General features: G+C 51.1%; 1 protein-coding gene across 2 annotated transcripts in view; it reads right to left on the reverse strand.

Moving 5' to 3' along the window:
- The window catches only part of SAMD11 (sterile alpha motif domain containing 11), a 181,106-nt gene that overhangs the window by 15,804 nt on the left and 148,968 nt on the right, over positions 1-16,334 (reverse strand). The window contains exons 8-12 of one of the 2 annotated variants that reach the window (XM_075060202.1): positions 16,132-16,276; positions 5,265-5,486; positions 4,496-4,611; positions 3,848-3,926; positions 2,445-3,145 (exon numbers count right to left, since the gene is read on the reverse strand). In XM_075060202.1, coding sequence (XP_074916303.1) covers positions 2,445-3,145; positions 3,848-3,926; positions 4,496-4,611; positions 5,265-5,486; positions 16,132-16,276 — 1,263 coding nt within the window. The remainder of the gene's footprint in view (positions 1-2,444; positions 3,146-3,847; positions 3,927-4,495; positions 4,612-5,264; positions 5,487-16,131; positions 16,277-16,334) is intronic. The other variant, XM_032779953.2, reaches the window with a different exon arrangement.

Raw genomic sequence — 16,334 nt, forward strand, 5'->3', positions numbered from 1 at the left:
GGTGGGTGGGTGGGGAGTCATCCACTCCGATGCCTCTTGGTGGGATGATGACCTGAGTATCAATACACACCCCCATCCCTACATGCATACCCTTCCGCTTTGTCCTGACACACTCCTTCTACCTGCAGAGAGCTGGGGTAAATCAATAGCCCCTGCTCCGTTGAGGTCCCTCGCTGAAGTTTAAAGTTAACACATCAGAGATTTCTTTGAGATACACGGGGGTTGCCATGGGAACACAGTCAGGTGACAACACATGACTTTCCAGGGCAGGAGGCTGGCCAAGGAAGTGGAATCACTGTTTGGGGACCTCCTGAATCTATGTCCCAGAGGTATGGATCCACATGCCGGAGGTAATGCTGCCTGGCATCCAGAGATGCCCCAGGCATGATGGGATGGAGGGAGCTCCAGCCTTAATTCTGCATTTCCCTCTCAAACTATGGAAATACAGGGAATGTAGAAATGGCAAAGACCTAGCAGATACTCCAGGCTGTCCCTCACCAGCTGCCAGAGAGGACTGCTTCCTGCAAAACATTCCTGAGCAGTATGTCTAGCTGTAACTCTAGCAATGGGCTTTGCAGTGCCCTGGGAGATTGTCTCACGAGTCTATTTTTCAGCTGCTCACCCTAAAAAGCTTTCCCTTGCTCATCTCTGTCCTGTTACATTTGGGCATGTCTCCTATGAGTATCGCAGACCACAGGCGCTGACTCCGTGGGTGCTAAGGGGCTGGAGCACCCACGCGGAAAAATTGGTGGGTGCTCTGCACCCACTGACAGCTCCTCGCCCCGCCCCTCTCACCCCAGCTCATCTCTGCCTCCACCTCCTCCCCTGAGCGCTGCGTCCCGCTTTGCCCCTCTCCTTCCCAGCTGTTTGCACGGCAAGCGCTGGGAAGGAGTGGAAACGCGGTGCGCTCAGGGGAGGAGCTGGGGAAGGGATTTGAGGAAGGAGTCCAATAGGGGCAAGAAGGGGGCGGAGTTGGGGCAGGGACTTTGGGGAAGGAGTTGGAATCGGGGCAGGAGGGGCGCGGCGGGGTGGGGTTGGGGAGGAGGGAGCTCGAGCATCCACCGGAGCCGGGAAAAGTTGGCGCCTATGCCCCAGACAATCCTTGCACCTCCTTCAAATACTGAGAGGTGGCTGCTGGATCCCACCGCTCCACAAGCCTGGTTATCTTTTAGCCCAGCTATATATACTTAATTCTTCCAGCCTTTTCCCTCACAGGTCAATCCCTCCAAGCCCTTAATCATCTTTGCTGCCCTTCCCTGAAGCCCTCTCCAATTTATCAATGTCTGTCTTGAACCGAGGCTCCCACCTGAGGTCCAGCCAACTCCATGCAGACTATCCCCTTTGCTCTGGGAGGACATCATGCTTATCCATACAGCTCAACACAGCATGGCATTTTTCCTACCACTGTATCATTAGCTTTGCCAATACCCAGTCAAATGCTCAGCCCACAGCTTCCAGCCAGGCACACTGACACACCCAAGGGGGCAAGAATTCACCTTCAGTCACATTTATGTTCTCACACTTTGAATCTCAGCTATATTGGAATTGGAAAAGGTTCAGAAAAGGGCAACAAAAATTATTAGGGGTATGGAACAGCTTCCGTATGAGGAGAGATTAATAAGACTGGGACTTTTCAGCTTGGAAAAGCTAAAGGGAGATATGATTGAGGTCTATAAAATCATGACTGGTGTAGAGAAAGTAGAAAAGGAAGTGTTATTTACTCCTTCTCATAACACAAGAACTAGGGGTCACCCAATGAAAATAACAGGCAGCAGGTTTAAAACAAACAAAAGGAAGTATTTCTTCATACAATGCACAGTCAACCTGTGGAACTCTTTGCCAGAAGATGTTGTGAAGGCCAAGACCATAACAGGGTTAAAAAAAGAACTAGATAAATTCATGGAGGACAGGTCCATCAATGGCTATTAGCCAGGATGGGCAGGGATGGTGTCTCCAGCCTCTGTTTGCCAGGAGCTGGGAGTGGGCAACAGGAGATGGATCACCTGATGATTACCTGTTCTGTTCATTCCCGCTGGGGCATCTGGCATTGGCCACTGTTGGAAGACAGGATACTGGGCTAGATGGACCTTTGGTCTGACCCAGTATGGCCGTTCTCACATTCTTCCTGTGCCATCCAAGGTCCATGTCTACTTGGGTCTAGTATGTGTCCTTTTCCCTTCTCACGTGTTTGTGGCTCACCCCAGCCTGCTACCATCTCTGGATTAATTAGTAATCTCTTTATGACCTCTGAGTTATTTTGTTTCAAGCTGGATCCTTGACATTCATTTTTTTTGTTTGTTTTAACTCTAGATGCTCAAATCTCACAGAGACAGATGCACCACGAATAGACTATCAGCCCCATTCTTAACATCCTGTAAAATCGATACTCTGCCAAGGCCCCCTGCTATACCAGTTCCCCCCTTAGTTATGAGGCTCTCACCTACCTGCGTGGAAATAGGGGCTCATTGTATAAGGGAATCCAAAGGGCAGTGGCTGAGGTGGTGGGATGGAGGCCGGAGGGAGGTATTTCACCTCATTTTTACTGATGCCTGGGCCAAGCAGGTGGCTGGGCGACTCAGTGCTTGAGGAGCTGCAAGGGGCATTCTGGCCAGAAGCCACTTCGCTCAGCTCCTTGGCCCCCTCATAGACCTTGCTTGTCTCTTTGCACTCTTTGAGTTCACTGGCTGAGCTGCTGCTCTCAGCTTTCAGGCTCTCCGGCTTCTCGTCGCTCACTTCAGCATCGCTCTCTGAGTCTTTCATCTCCTCATCGTTGCAGTCGGGCACACCATCCTGTGCCCGGGGCTCGGCCAGCTCCTTGGCCTCATGCAGTCCCGGAGGCTCAGCCCGGTGGTGCACTGATTTCCGGCTCCCCCGCCGGCCCTGCTCCTTGGGCGGGGTGGCGCTGGGGACTCCATGGTTGAGCGACAGCAGTGGCGTGTTGTTGTGCCGGAGCACCAGCATGGCGTTCCTCCGTGAGAGTTCGTCCCTCAGAGGGTGCCCCTCGGGGATGTCGTGCATGTTCCGCAAGGCCGGGTGGTCCTGGGGTAAGGCCGGGTGCAGGCTCAGCGGGTCGCTGGCCAGTAGCCTCTGTCGATGGAGATTCTCCAGCTCCTTCTGGCGGATGATCTCAGCTGACATCTCAAGCCTAAAGAGGGAGAGAAAAATGAGTAGGGTTTGAAGGTCAACTCCTCCTGCACTAGCAGCTGCAGTTTTGGCGCTCAAAGGCCTAAGGTCGAGTTTGGTGTGCAGGTGGTTTTCATGCCCTTATATTGTTTCAATTAATTTCCCTCTGACATTGCACTATTTTTGCTGCTCAATCCAAGGCAAGGAATCCGGATCCCATCCACCACTGCCACCCCCTGTGCGAACCAGGCTCCTTGGCAAGTTCCTAGCAGCAGGGCTGGCTGGTTGAGAGGTGCAGGTAACAGGATACAGAGCCTTTCATCCCTACATCATGGGTTCAAACCCAGCAGGCAGCACCAAAAGCTCTCACTTTCTCACCCCTTAGAAGCCCAAGTGTAATGAGTTTGGTGGTCTCAGGTTACATCCAAAGGGTTCCAGTCAGAAAAATCACCTGCATAATGGTAGTCTCAGCAGAGAGGCCAAGGACTGGATGGGCGTGAGGGCAGAACTAGGCTCTCTGGGTGGGGAAAGCTCGCACTGTAGCTGCCTATGCAGTACCTGTCCTGGAGAGGGAGGGCTTCCTTCCCCCAGCTGCCCATATAGCACCAAGGTCACACTCTATTCTGGCTGGGGCCAGGAAGACAGGGCAAAAGGGGACGGAAATCTAGCCTGAAGGACAGGCAGGCTCACATGCAGGGAGCTCCTCTGGGGCGGTGCTCCATACCTGGCAAGGTTCTGTTTCCGCAGCATCTCCTGCTGCCGTGCAAACATCTCCGCTTGTGCCGGCTGCAGAAACCCGTAACCTGTGGGCAGGGGACAGCATGATGGACACAGGGTTATACAGGGCAGCACTCGCTGCGCGGCCAGCTGTGCAGTGAAGGGCAACAGAACTGCTCCCTCTCCAATCTGGGGGAAACTGTCCTCATTGTAATCCCAGTGAGCAAAACAGATGTGATTTCCTGCGGCTCACAAGACCCTAGCTATGCCAAAAGGTTTCCCGTAACGCTCCCACAGGGTGACTTCGTAGCCGACTCCATTCCTGCTGTTCCGCCTCATTCAGGCTGCACAATGCAACAGGCACACCACACTGCGGCTGCCTGGTGCAAGGAGCCTGTCCCATTCCCCTGTGAGGCAGGCCTTGCTCTCTGCTAGCACTGCTGTGGGGCTAGACACACCAAAGGGACCAGGGAGATGGCATTGCCTGCTCCCCTCTATACGGGCCAGTGGAGCTGAATGGCCACATGAGATGCATTCGGGAGCCACAGGAGAGGGCAGTGCATCCACTGGGGTGCGACAGCTCTCGGATGCTCCAAGTCAAGGCTGTGACAACACAGCCCTCTCCTCCCACATGGACCATCACCTGTGTACTCACCTGGCGTCTGGCACAAAGCTGAAGGCACCCCCAGGAAGGGAGGTCTCAAGTGAGGCCCTAGCGCGATGTGGGGGGCATTCTGGGGTGACAGCAGAGGCGGTGGGTGGGACATGTCCCTAAAGAAAATGGAAGAGATTTAGAGATTTAGCACTGCACAGTGCTGATCGCAGCAATCTGAGCATGAGCTTCACTCAGCAAGGAGATCAATGTCTCGGCGGGCGCGCCAGCGTGCTGTACTGTGTTCTCTGACATATACACACACGCACACCTGTACAAATACACCTGCATGTTAAAGGACAGCCTTGAGCTCAGCCTCTTTCTAAGACTGATACAGGCTGGTCTGCCAGCAAACTGCCACCATTAGAACCTGAATCCTCATGCTTAGCAGCCTGCAACTCCATAATGCACCAGCTGTCTCATGCACAGCGTATTCTCTCTCACACACACACACTCACAACAATTGCACCCCCTTCCCTTGTTTGTACGTGCCTGAGCTGGGCTATAAGGTCTTTGGGACGGAAGCTGTGCCTGACTGGTTTGTAAAAGCCCTGAGGACATTACATTTCAGAACGGGCTGTAGCCCAAAGTCTCTGCTCAGTTCTTACCTACGCGAAAACTGTCCCTGAAGCCAATGGGAGCTGTGCCTGAGTTAAGGGCAGAGAGAGAGAGAGATCAGAGATCGATCCCCCTAGACATAGATGCAGCCGAGCAGCAGGCCTACACTTGCTGTGTGAGTGACCTAGAGGGAATGCTCTCCAGGATGCTATACAGATAGCTCAAAAATTGTGCTTGTCTTGAGACAAAGGAGTTTGCCGTTAGACTCCTGCTGGCTGGACCCGGGTGCTCACACCAGCACGCGGGCGTGCACATGCTGCACTTTGACAGACAATTGGGTCTGCCATTCCCTCTCCTGCCCTGCTCCTCCAAAAGCTTCTGATATTCCCATTGACCATGGGTTTCCCAGCCAGCTGTTCCGGCCCCATAGAGGCTCCTGCTTTGTGACGACCACAGAGTGAAGAAAACACAACATTTGAAGAATTAAAACAAAGCAGAGCTAAGGAGGGACAGGCGAGGAGCTGCTCATTCCTTTCCCACTGAGCAGCCACCAGCACCATCCGCCCCAATCTCACAGGGGACGTGAGCCCTCTGCCCCCACTGAGCTGAGTGTGATTGATGTTCATGGGGCCAGTACCCACACGGAGCCAGGTGCAGACGCTCAGGGTCTCATAGGGCCTGATGTGAATGAACGTTTGGTGGGGGAGGTCACAGCAGCTCACAGTATCCAGGTGTCAAAGGTGGGGAAGAGGTGGACACAGCAACTCCCAGCACTGGCTCCATTGTTCCCCACACACCCGCTGCTCTCTCACTCATTCTCAGAACTGACCCATGGCACGAATGGAGACGCTGGAGACTATCCGCGCTGGCAGGTTTTGGGTTGAATTTTGATCTTTATTTGCAAAACTTGATAAAGAAAAAAATGAAGGGGATAAAAGAGGAGCAAACAATACAAATCTGTACGCAGGGGAATGAAACAGATCCCACCAGCTTCCCGCATCCAGAGATTTGGCTCTGCTGGGACGTACGCTGGGAGTTGGCTGGGCAAGGGGTGCACAGGACAGCACCAGATAGCACTTGTCTTTCACCTCAGCAAACCTCGGTTAAAACTTGACTACGTTACAAGTCAAAAGATATTTGATAGTTTTGGGGGTAGGGGTCTCAGTGAGGACCCTAATGGTTATCCAACCACAGCCCTGCTCGGTACGACTGGCAGCCTCTTCTCTGGAGACAAGGGGCTGCTGCAGGTCGGAGGCGAGGTGCACTGGCAGAGATCTGATGGGGCCTGCTGCAGGTGAGTGTTGAACAGGTGAGCGTTGGCAGAGCTGGAGAGAGGGTTGGCATAGCAGGGGGTCCTGCTGGTGAGCAGAGAGGTGCCTGGGCAGAGCCAGGGTGGGGTCCCATGCCTGAACATGATGCAGGACGACAATACAGCACACTGGCGTTAGCCCTGACTCTAGCTAATAGTAACTGTAGTGGAAGGTTGGGGGAGGGAGAGACGATCAGAGAGCAGGCCAGGTAAAGCCCTGAGGAAGCAAATAGGAGCCAAGGTCTCTTCCATTAGTCAAATCTGCTTGGGAAGCCTGCAAGCAAATCTCTGGTTTCCGGCTGCACGTCTCTTAATTCCCTTTGATGGCCACTTAGAACATTATTACCTTCACCGGGGCATCTAGAGGCGAAGTCAAGCACTGTGCTGCTTCCCTTCCCCCACACTGCTGGGGATGAGCTATCATTCTGGTTCGCACAGCTACAGCTGAGGTCCATTTTTTGTGCTTCGTCCAATTTCCAAAACTGTTCCAATAGCAGGGGAAGGGGGGGAGTGTCTCCTTCTTCTCTCCCTAGATCTCCCTGAAACGGCTCTATCCCTCCATCAGCCAGCACCATTGCTGAGACCCACACGCGGACCCAAAACAGTGGATGGATTGAAATATTTCCCTAAATCAGACTTCTCTCTCCCTGCCTCCTCCCATTTCCATCTGTCTTTGCCTCCCCGCCTGTCTCGTCCTTTTCTCCCCTCACTCTTTTTGTCTGTCTGTCTCTCTTGCCCTTTCCCTCCCTCCTCCTTTTCCGTCTGTCTCTCCTCCCCCCGCCCCCAGCCCCCCTAGCTCTCCTCTAAACTAATTGCACAGCTCGCTGTGTCTGGAGGAGAGCCACAGATCGATCCGTCGCTGTTGAAATGTTAATGCTAATCGTATAACCGCTCCGCCAGCGCCTCGCGCTTCAGTGGCAGCTCCAATTAATCTCAGGTAACGCAGCGCGTGACCTTCGGCTCAGCGCCGGGGCAGCAGCCAAGCGATGCTTATGTAATTACACCATGAAGTGTGTAATCACCTGCCCTAATCCCTGAGGCCTCACAATTAGCTGAGGCCTCGGTCGCTGGGCTGCCAAGTGCTTTGCCACCCTGGACAGCCTGCAGATGAATAACGGACAATTAAAGCGGCATGACGGGGGCTAGGAGGTGTCGGTTCGATCGTAATTAGCCGTAATCATGGGGAGACGAGCCTGGCAGACGTGCTGTTCGTTTTATAAGAAGCAATTTAGGAAATCAAGTAGCTTTTAACTATTGCGCAGCCTCCCTGCCTTTTATAAACACAGGAGAGGGGAGTCTGACTAGGAGACGCCGCCGCACACAAGCCCCAGGTGCAGGCTGCACAAAGAGTCAGAAACAAAGGGAGTGGTGGCAGCGCCTGACTTTAGCTGGCAAGAGACACTCTGCGATAGGGATGAAGATGCTCTCTGTGGGGATCAAGGCCGTGCACTACAAAATTAAAGGCCCTTCACTTCCGCAGCAGCACGATGTCACCTTACAGGGCCGAGCCTTGATCTTGGAGGCCTTTGCCTGCCCTCTACTGTTTTCCGTTCGTTCCCATTCTACATTGTGCACTCGGTTCCAGAAGCCATGTAATAGGCCCCACTTCCCTTCCTTTACAGGCACGCTGATCATCTGGCCACTGTTAGGTATGGAGGTAAGAAATAATCCTGGGAAAGGAGGGAGGAGCTGTCCCTGCGGTACCTGAGGGTGCTGCCAGGCCACAGGAGTTACAGAGAAATGTTAAAGGAGAGGCTGTAGAGGGCTCTGTGGGGTAAGTTTTGGAGGTTCCTTGCAGCTAGAGGAGAGAGGTCCTGTCTACACTACAAATGCAACAGTGTCAAGGAACAAGCCCAAGGATTTTAAAAACAGGGCGGGGCCCTGTCTATGCCACAAAACAGTGCTTTAGTCATGTCAGGTGAGGTGGCCAGATAGCAGCAGCATTTGCAATGTAAACAGAACCTTGCAGAGTTAGGCAGTGGGCTGAAAGCCACACCCACATAGGGGAAGGAGGAGCAGGGCGAGGTCAGAGAGAAAAGGACTGTGACCCAATCAGCGCTCCCATTATTAGTACCGCTATGCAACCAGCTTTGCTACTCTGAAACCAGAGCTGGGAAGTCAGAGGTTCCAGGTGGACAGACTTGGCCTGACTCATCACAGCCCTCCTCCTTTGCCACAACTCTACGCATCAGCTGGCATGCACTCCTGAGCCAAAGGCAAACTGGAATCAATTAGCTACGTGCCCACAGCTCACCAAGCACCTTAGTCTGCAAAACCGGGCTAAGAGGCAGGGTAGTACGGTGCACGTACTCCCATCACCTTCACAATATCTAATGCTGCATAACAAGCAGCTGTAGCTGGAGTAATCAGGAGGCTAGTGTCCACCCTGGTGCGGTTCCGCAGATCACATGTGCGATGCATATGATCGGGGGGCAGAGCCTCCATAGTGAGATCACAGTTTAGCATCTCCTTAACAAACTAGCAATACTGGGAAGGACATCACACATCTACTGGGAGATGGTGCCCAAGAAATATCCTCGCCAGGAACCGGGACACCTTTCGGCAATGAACGCTGTAGTCTTTAGGAGCACCATTCTGAACAGAGTCTGAATCCTCCCTGGCCCCAACCCAATCCTCTCTGTACTCACAAACTGCAACGTGGCACCGCAACCTCCCATGTGCCCTGGGCCCCAATCCTGACCCAGAAGGGCCACTTGCAAGAGTGAGAGATGACTAGCTAAGAATGGCAGGGAGCATGCTAATTAACACCAATTGTACTGGCAGATTTGGGGATATGGAGATCTCCTAGAGGGAGATCCACCAGCTACTTCTACACAAGCCAGATAGTAGTGAATTATACTGAACCAGTGACCCAGGGGTGAAAGAGTCCATAGCAAAGCCAATAACCAAGGCATATAGAGCTCCCATTGAAACACACTGAAAATAAAAACCTTGGGCCAAATCCTGAGATCCTTGCTCAGTTACACCTCAGCCTTTACTCAGGTAAAACTCCCACTGGAGTAAGGACTGAGAAACCACTGAGTAACAGCTCTGTCCCCTGAGAACTCGAGCCTAGCCCTTGCCAATTACGTTTGTTAAGCCCCGTCCTTGTTTCGCAGAGAGCACTTCTGCATGCATTGTTTCAGCATCTTTCTCTTCTTTTTTTAAAAAAAATACATATATGCCAGCTGGAGGCTTGTGTGTAGGGTATTAGGGGATTTGCACTGCATGCTGCTAAATTTGATATGTCCTTTAACAGGAGACAAATGGTTCACAAGGCTTAAAAAGTATTGACTTTTCTTTAACAATAAGCGCTAATGGCCTTCAAATAATCAATATTTAAAGTCATTATGGGGTTACACATTATACTGTTGAAACCAAGCATTCCATATTAACCCCATCTCGTCCCAAATCCAGAGCCACCGGCTTGCAAGAGCGGAGAGACGGGGAAACTGAGAGGGTCAGGAAACACAGATTGAAAGCGGCAAGGCATGGAAATAAATTTAGAGAGGGTGGGAGGGAGGGGGAAAAATGCACGAGAGCGCCACTTTATTCTGCTTTGCTTCTGATAGGAAGAGACACTTTAAACCTGAGGTAATGGGCAATTGGCACACAGCTCTTGGCTGGTTTGCAGCAGGCAGTTTTAATACCTGTCCACAGACTCCTGCTGCACCAAGGAGGGAAACTAAATAAACCAAAAGGGTTTCTTGAAGAACATCTTTGGGGTCTCTAGGTACAAGGAGACATGCACCACTAGACGACATGTACCACATGATGGGATGATAGAAATAGCTTTAGACAAGGAGGGGCTGGGAAAATTCTAACCGGTTTTAAAATCAGTTCAGCCAAACCAGTCCAGGCCGCCTGGATCCTAGTCTGGGCTATGGCCCCAGGCAGCTTGAAAACTGGTTTGAATTTGGGGGGAAATCTCAGATGTAGACCAGGCCAGAAAGTGACAAATGCTGAGTTCACTGGGGGGAGAGTCTTGGGAGGGATTGCAATTGGGCAAGGTGCGCAAAGAAGAGAGCTAGAGTGAGCTAGATGAGCAAAGGAAGCCCTTCAAGATCAAGAGAAGGAAGGGGGGAATGCAGGAGCTGAGGGGTGCCAGGCTTGGCCCAGAGTTAAAGGCAGCAGTAGGAGCAGCATTGGGAAAGAGGTACATCCTGAAATCCTCACTAAGTTTGTCAGGCAAAACTTCCATTGCCTTTGAGGACAGTTTTGCCTGAGGAAGGACTTCAGAGTTTGGCCACAGCTACCAAAGGCCAGCCAGCCCGCCACTGGGATTCAAGGAGTTACTGATTTTCAGCCTTCCCCATCAAACTGCCAGGGAGCCAAACACATGATGATTTCCCAGCACCTGGAGTTTTTCACTATTCTTTATTAACTCAGCTCCCCCAATCTTCCACCCCCCATTATTTTATGTGCTCCCTGGGAAATGATAAATGAATTACACACACATCCCCAAGTCTCTGATGCCATGCAGTGTTAGCCACTGGACAAAGTACAGCTCCACACGAGTACGAAACACACACACAAATCTGAAGTGTCACATAAACTGTCTGGTTTCACCCATCTGCAGAGACGGCTTATGGATCGGCCAGTCTTCTTTTGATCACCTGTGCAATGCACTTCAGATGCGGGGTATAAACATTTTTCCAGAAGAGAGGGGAATGTTAACCTCCCATCACATAGCCGGGCCAAATTCCTGAGACCACCCCTGAAGAGAGGAGGTGGAGGTGGAGGTGGATGGAAAAGAACCCTAAGCCTGATGGGGAAAGACAGAGTAGCAGATGAAAGCACTCGCCTTTTACCTCTGAAGCCTGGTTCAGATTTGAGGTTTGGCGGCCTCTGCTTGGAACCTAATGGGTCTTTTATTATACACGCATTTGCAGAGCCTGGTCTGATGAAGAAGCTTCTGTTCAAATGAGGATGTAGATAGTGACTAGCAGTAGATATCACAGGATAAACCAGAGGGCCTAGCACCCTGTGTAGGAAACTGGGAAGCCAAATGTCTCTCCAACGAAAACAAGCAAGCCCGGAGGAAACTCAGTGGATACAAAACAGAGCCAAAACCAATCCCTCTTCTCCTTCCCATTTCACATGGGGCATACCATCATGCAGGTGGAGGTGGGGGGTAGGAGCAGGTCAAACTAGAGAGTTTGGAATCTAGAGCCAAACTTTTCCAAGACCTTTAGTAACATTCAACTAACCAATCTTCACAATTAGAGACCCCATCTTTACAAACATACCTCTCAGATCTGGGCACCCTTTAATTCTGGGTTTGAAACCAAACACCATGGAGCTTGGAAAGGTCTGGATCTAGATTACAAACTCTCTAGCTTGATCCTTAAAATACACACAAACCCCTTTGGAAGGTAAGTTAGTTGTAGGTAGGTCAGAGGTGAAGCAATTTGCTCCCTGCTACAAAGAGAATTGGGTTTTATCTTCTAGCCATGCACAGGCATCGGATGCACATCTATTTATCTAGGTATCCGTGTGGCTCCCCTCACCACAGAGGCCACGTTCCTGGGATCCACGCACATCTTGGGGATGTGCATTTGGAAACGGATGCCTTTTGTACATGCGCTTTGGGAACGTGGTCCTTGGCCTCCCAGCGAGACACCTGGCTCCCTGTCCTGTGCTCAGACCACCAGACCCACTGCAAACCAGTGACTATGAATCCAAACAGTGGACAAAAAACAAGCCCCACCCATCTTCCTGAGCATTCATCAGCCTATGGTAATTGTTCTGCAATCCTCTTCACCCCTGAAAATTAAAAAAAAACTTTCCCAAATGGATGCAAATTCATCCTCTGCAAAAAATGTGGTGCCACCTTGATAAATAAACCGGGGTTGCTGGTGTGGGTTTTCCCCCCTTTACATAACTAATAGATGAATTCTTGAGTGGCTAATTATTCTTGCCAGCAAAGCCACTATATTTGTGAACTGACCTGATCCCCACAAAGCTCCCAACAGGAAGCTGAAATGGGATTTTAACGCCATGCCCAGCAGCTCACATCCCCTCATATCATGCACCCAGGAAAAGAGACACCATCAATCCACCTGCAGTTTTCTCTGTGTGAGCCATCTCATTCCACCACCTCTTCCTCCACCACCTACCTGAGCCAGCCGCCTTTTAGACTTTCCACACTCTTCCTGCTAAAGGAGCATAAAGGCTACTTTGATTTATCTTATTGACAGAGACCACAGCAGTCAAATACAAAACCGGAGGCCAAGACCAACAGCGAGAGAGAGGAGAAGACATTAACCCTCCGGGTGTTTTGTCTCTGCAATCTGTGGCCTTGTCTTCTACAGGCATGCCTAATGCCCTCCGCCGTGCAATGATAAAGAAGCACAAAACACGGCCCTTATGAGTGGGGGCAGCGTGATGCAGGATGACCCCAAGTAACACTCGAGTGGTTAAGGATCTCTGGGGACAAATAATAATCATGGGAACCAATGTCAAGCAGACTTGACGAGCCTGACCGCAGGGCATAGCTGAAGCTGCCTCCTCCTTGCAGGACCTCTGCAATTATCCCTCAGCTCAGCTGACAAAGGATTGTAACACTTGAGAACTTTGCCAAAGAAACAGGTAGAACACACACACAACCTTCTCACACACTCTTCCTAAGACCAGAAGGCTGCATACAATTAATCCGTCAGGTGAGCTGTGCCGTGCGCACAAGGAAAGGGGAATAGAAAACCTGCCCAGGTCCAGCTAGGCCCACAGTGTAAACTTTTCACACAAAACATCCAAAAGCTCCTAGGGTAGCTACCCTACCCAGGCACTTGGGGGCAGCTTCTGCACGCAGATCCAGCATAAAGGCCTGCCCTGACTTACTCGCTAGGCAAGTCTACTGAAGTAAACAAGGCTTCTGAGTGTATAAGGAAGGGAAGAATATAGCCCTTCACTTTTATACCCATCAATTCAGACAAGTGGTGGTCTTACTATCTACAGCGCTTTTATGCAGATAACTAGTGGGTTGCAGGTGGGCCCAGAAATTCTTACTCCATGCAATAAGACTCAACTACTCAAGCCTTTCACCTGAGGACCTTCAAGACCTTCACGAACAGTAATTAAACATACCCTGTTTTACAAATGAGCATTGGCATCATTTTACAGATGGGGAAATTGAGACACAAAAAGGGTAAGTGACTTGGTCAAGTTCACAGAAAAAGGTAGTGTCAGAACCCGGAAGTCCTAATTCCCAGTCTCCAATGTAATAATTAATCCACACTCCTTTCCATAGCTGGGAGTAGAACCCAGGAAGGAGTCTTGACTCCTGGTCCCCGGATCTAACTATTAGACCCCTCTCCCTCCATCAATGGCAAAAACCACACAGATGCCCTAACGTGCAGTCCCCTGCTCTGCCCACTGGATTACACTTTCTCCGCACAAGATTTAACACTCTCTGGCTTGGGCTTCATTATCTTCTCTCTGCCTGCCTGGCAGTCCCAGGTAAATCCTGGACTTGATACCCATCAACATGCGTTTTCAGTTTGCCTTTCTAATGTGCACACACACACACTCTTCCATAAGCGCTTCCTCAGCCAGTTCTCCGGCTGGCCTGGCAGCCTTCCAGGCCACACATAGTCAGAGAAGTTTTCCTACCAACTGGCTGCAGTGAAACTCGCCTATCTCTGCATTCCTGACAGGTCTATCTACAGCACGCATTGACTGTATTGGATTGTACTGGATGGGTTAGCCAAAGTGCAGCCGGTAGGACAAAGGTTTATCAGGACTGCCCAGCCCCTGCACACAGAGAGCTACTAGGCAGAGGACTCCTCCAGGGCTATGAGCTGAAAGAACCACCTTCTCCTCACACGCACTTCAATTATTATTCCAGTTTCCTTCCCACTCACCCTCAATAAGAGATCAAGAAAGACCATTAGCAAAGCCTAGAGTGAAGCCCTCCACAGCCCTTTCCGGACCCCCCAGAGGGTGTCAGCCACTGTGGCAGCCAGTTCATCTCCCGCCTCTTCACTTCTCCACTATCCGTGCAAGAAACAAAGACGGCTTTAATTTAATTTCACTCTGAACTCCTTGATTGCGGAGAGAACATCTTATAACACAGAGTGAGATAAATGATCTGGGTAAACCAGGTTTCCAGCAGCACTTGCTGAGCAAAGAAGCCTCATCTTCAAGTCCTGTCCTTCAAAAAAAAATTCCCTCTCATCAGCGTCTGTCCCAGAGCATCAGTTCCCTTTTATTATCTGGGGCAGCTATAAAATTCTAATTTAAACAGCTTAGCATGTTCTGTGCCAAAAGAACAGGTTACACAATATCATCAACTCCTGATTCCAAGGCAGGACTTAGACAGAATGTTACCAACAGCCTGAGACTCACAAACCAGGATCTGAAATGCACACGTGCATGTCAGCCCCATTCCAACACACCAAATGAGAGCACATAAACCCACACACGCACACACTTGTAATGAGCAAGCACATCCGTGCCTAGAAACGTGCAAACACTAACATGCAAGCACATACACTCACATATGCACTGACACCCTTGTACGTGTATGAAACGTGCAAGCACAAAGTCACACATGCACATATCCCCACTTTCCACACACGTACTTCCCAAAGACACACCCATCAATGCAACCACACACAGACCAGATGACACACAGCATGCACGCACTCACACACACATCCAACCTGGCACATATATGCCTAGTCAATCTACATATTCCTTTGTTTTCAGTTTTATTGATTTTTGCCAAAAAAATCCCAAAACCCTGAGTTCTACAAAAGCTATTAAGTAATAAAATAATAATAATGATATTCCATTTTTAACAAACTTCCCTGGAACTTACATGTACAGAATTCCAAGTACATGAATATGCTGATTATGTTAAAAAAATCCAACACACGCACTAGGGTAGATGTATTTATGTTCACAATAAATTAGTGTAAGTATAAACATGAGGCTGTCTGTTAAAGTACGGCAACATAGTGGAAGTTGCACACACACGCACATGAGGATGTGTATGTCAGTATCTGAGTCCTAAAAAGAGAAGTGCCAGAATTCCCCAGACACAGCTCCCTCCTTGAAGATGGCAGCTTAGTAACCGAGATGGCCCAGGTAACCTGGTTTCCATCTCTCTTTCTGGAGCAGACCTGGAAGTGAAAGAGGTGGAGGACGCAGCGTGTGGAGATAGCCTCCTGGCCTCCTATGGCCTCTCCCACTTTTGCTAGTTCCTTTTTTTCTGTCCTCCTATCCCCTAATGTTCACCTCCACATTTCCCCACCAAAGTTCACTTTCCGCAACAACTTCCACCCCCTTTTTTAAATTTTTTGCAAGAAACACCCATAAATTCCCAGGAAGCTTTAAACAACATTAAAACTTAAAACCAAGGGCCTCGTCAAGCCAATCCCTCACGGCCAGACCGCCGCAGGGGCCAGCCACTTTCCTGCCTCTCCTTCCAGGACCCACCATCCACCAGGGCCGCCCAGAGGCGGGTGGAGGCAAGTGGGGCAATTTGGCTCAGGCCCTGGGCTCCACAGGGCCCCCCCACAAGAATATAGTATTCTACAGAATTGCAACTTTTTTTTTTAAGGAAGGGGCCCCGAAATTGCTTTGCTCCAGGCCCCCTCAATCCTCTGGGCAGCCCTGCCACCCACCCCCAAGCCAATCCCCCGGGGCCAACTATCTCCCAGCGCCCACCACCCCTGGAGGCTTGGCCAGCCCCCCCGCCCCGGGGGGTGGAGCAAAGCGAAGGGGGCGGGGCGGGGCTGTCCCGCAGGCCCCTCCCACCCGCCGGTACCTTTCGGGGAAGTGCGTGTCGCGGTGCTGGGGGAGCCCCTGTTTCCGGCGCTGGCTGGACGAGTTGCTGGCCGAGGGGAGATGCGCCTCCATGGCCGCGGGGTTGCGCGCCGCCGCCGCCGCCTCTTGCCGCGCTCGGAGCAGATCTGCGGAGGGGGGAAAAGCCCGCGTGAGCCGGCGGCCGCTGAGCCCCAAGCCCGCCGC

Source organism: Chelonoidis abingdonii, chromosome 23, assembly GCF_003597395.2.
Source record: "Chelonoidis abingdonii isolate Lonesome George chromosome 23, CheloAbing_2.0, whole genome shotgun sequence".
Classification (NCBI taxonomy): Eukaryota; Metazoa; Chordata; order Testudines; family Testudinidae; genus Chelonoidis; species Chelonoidis abingdonii.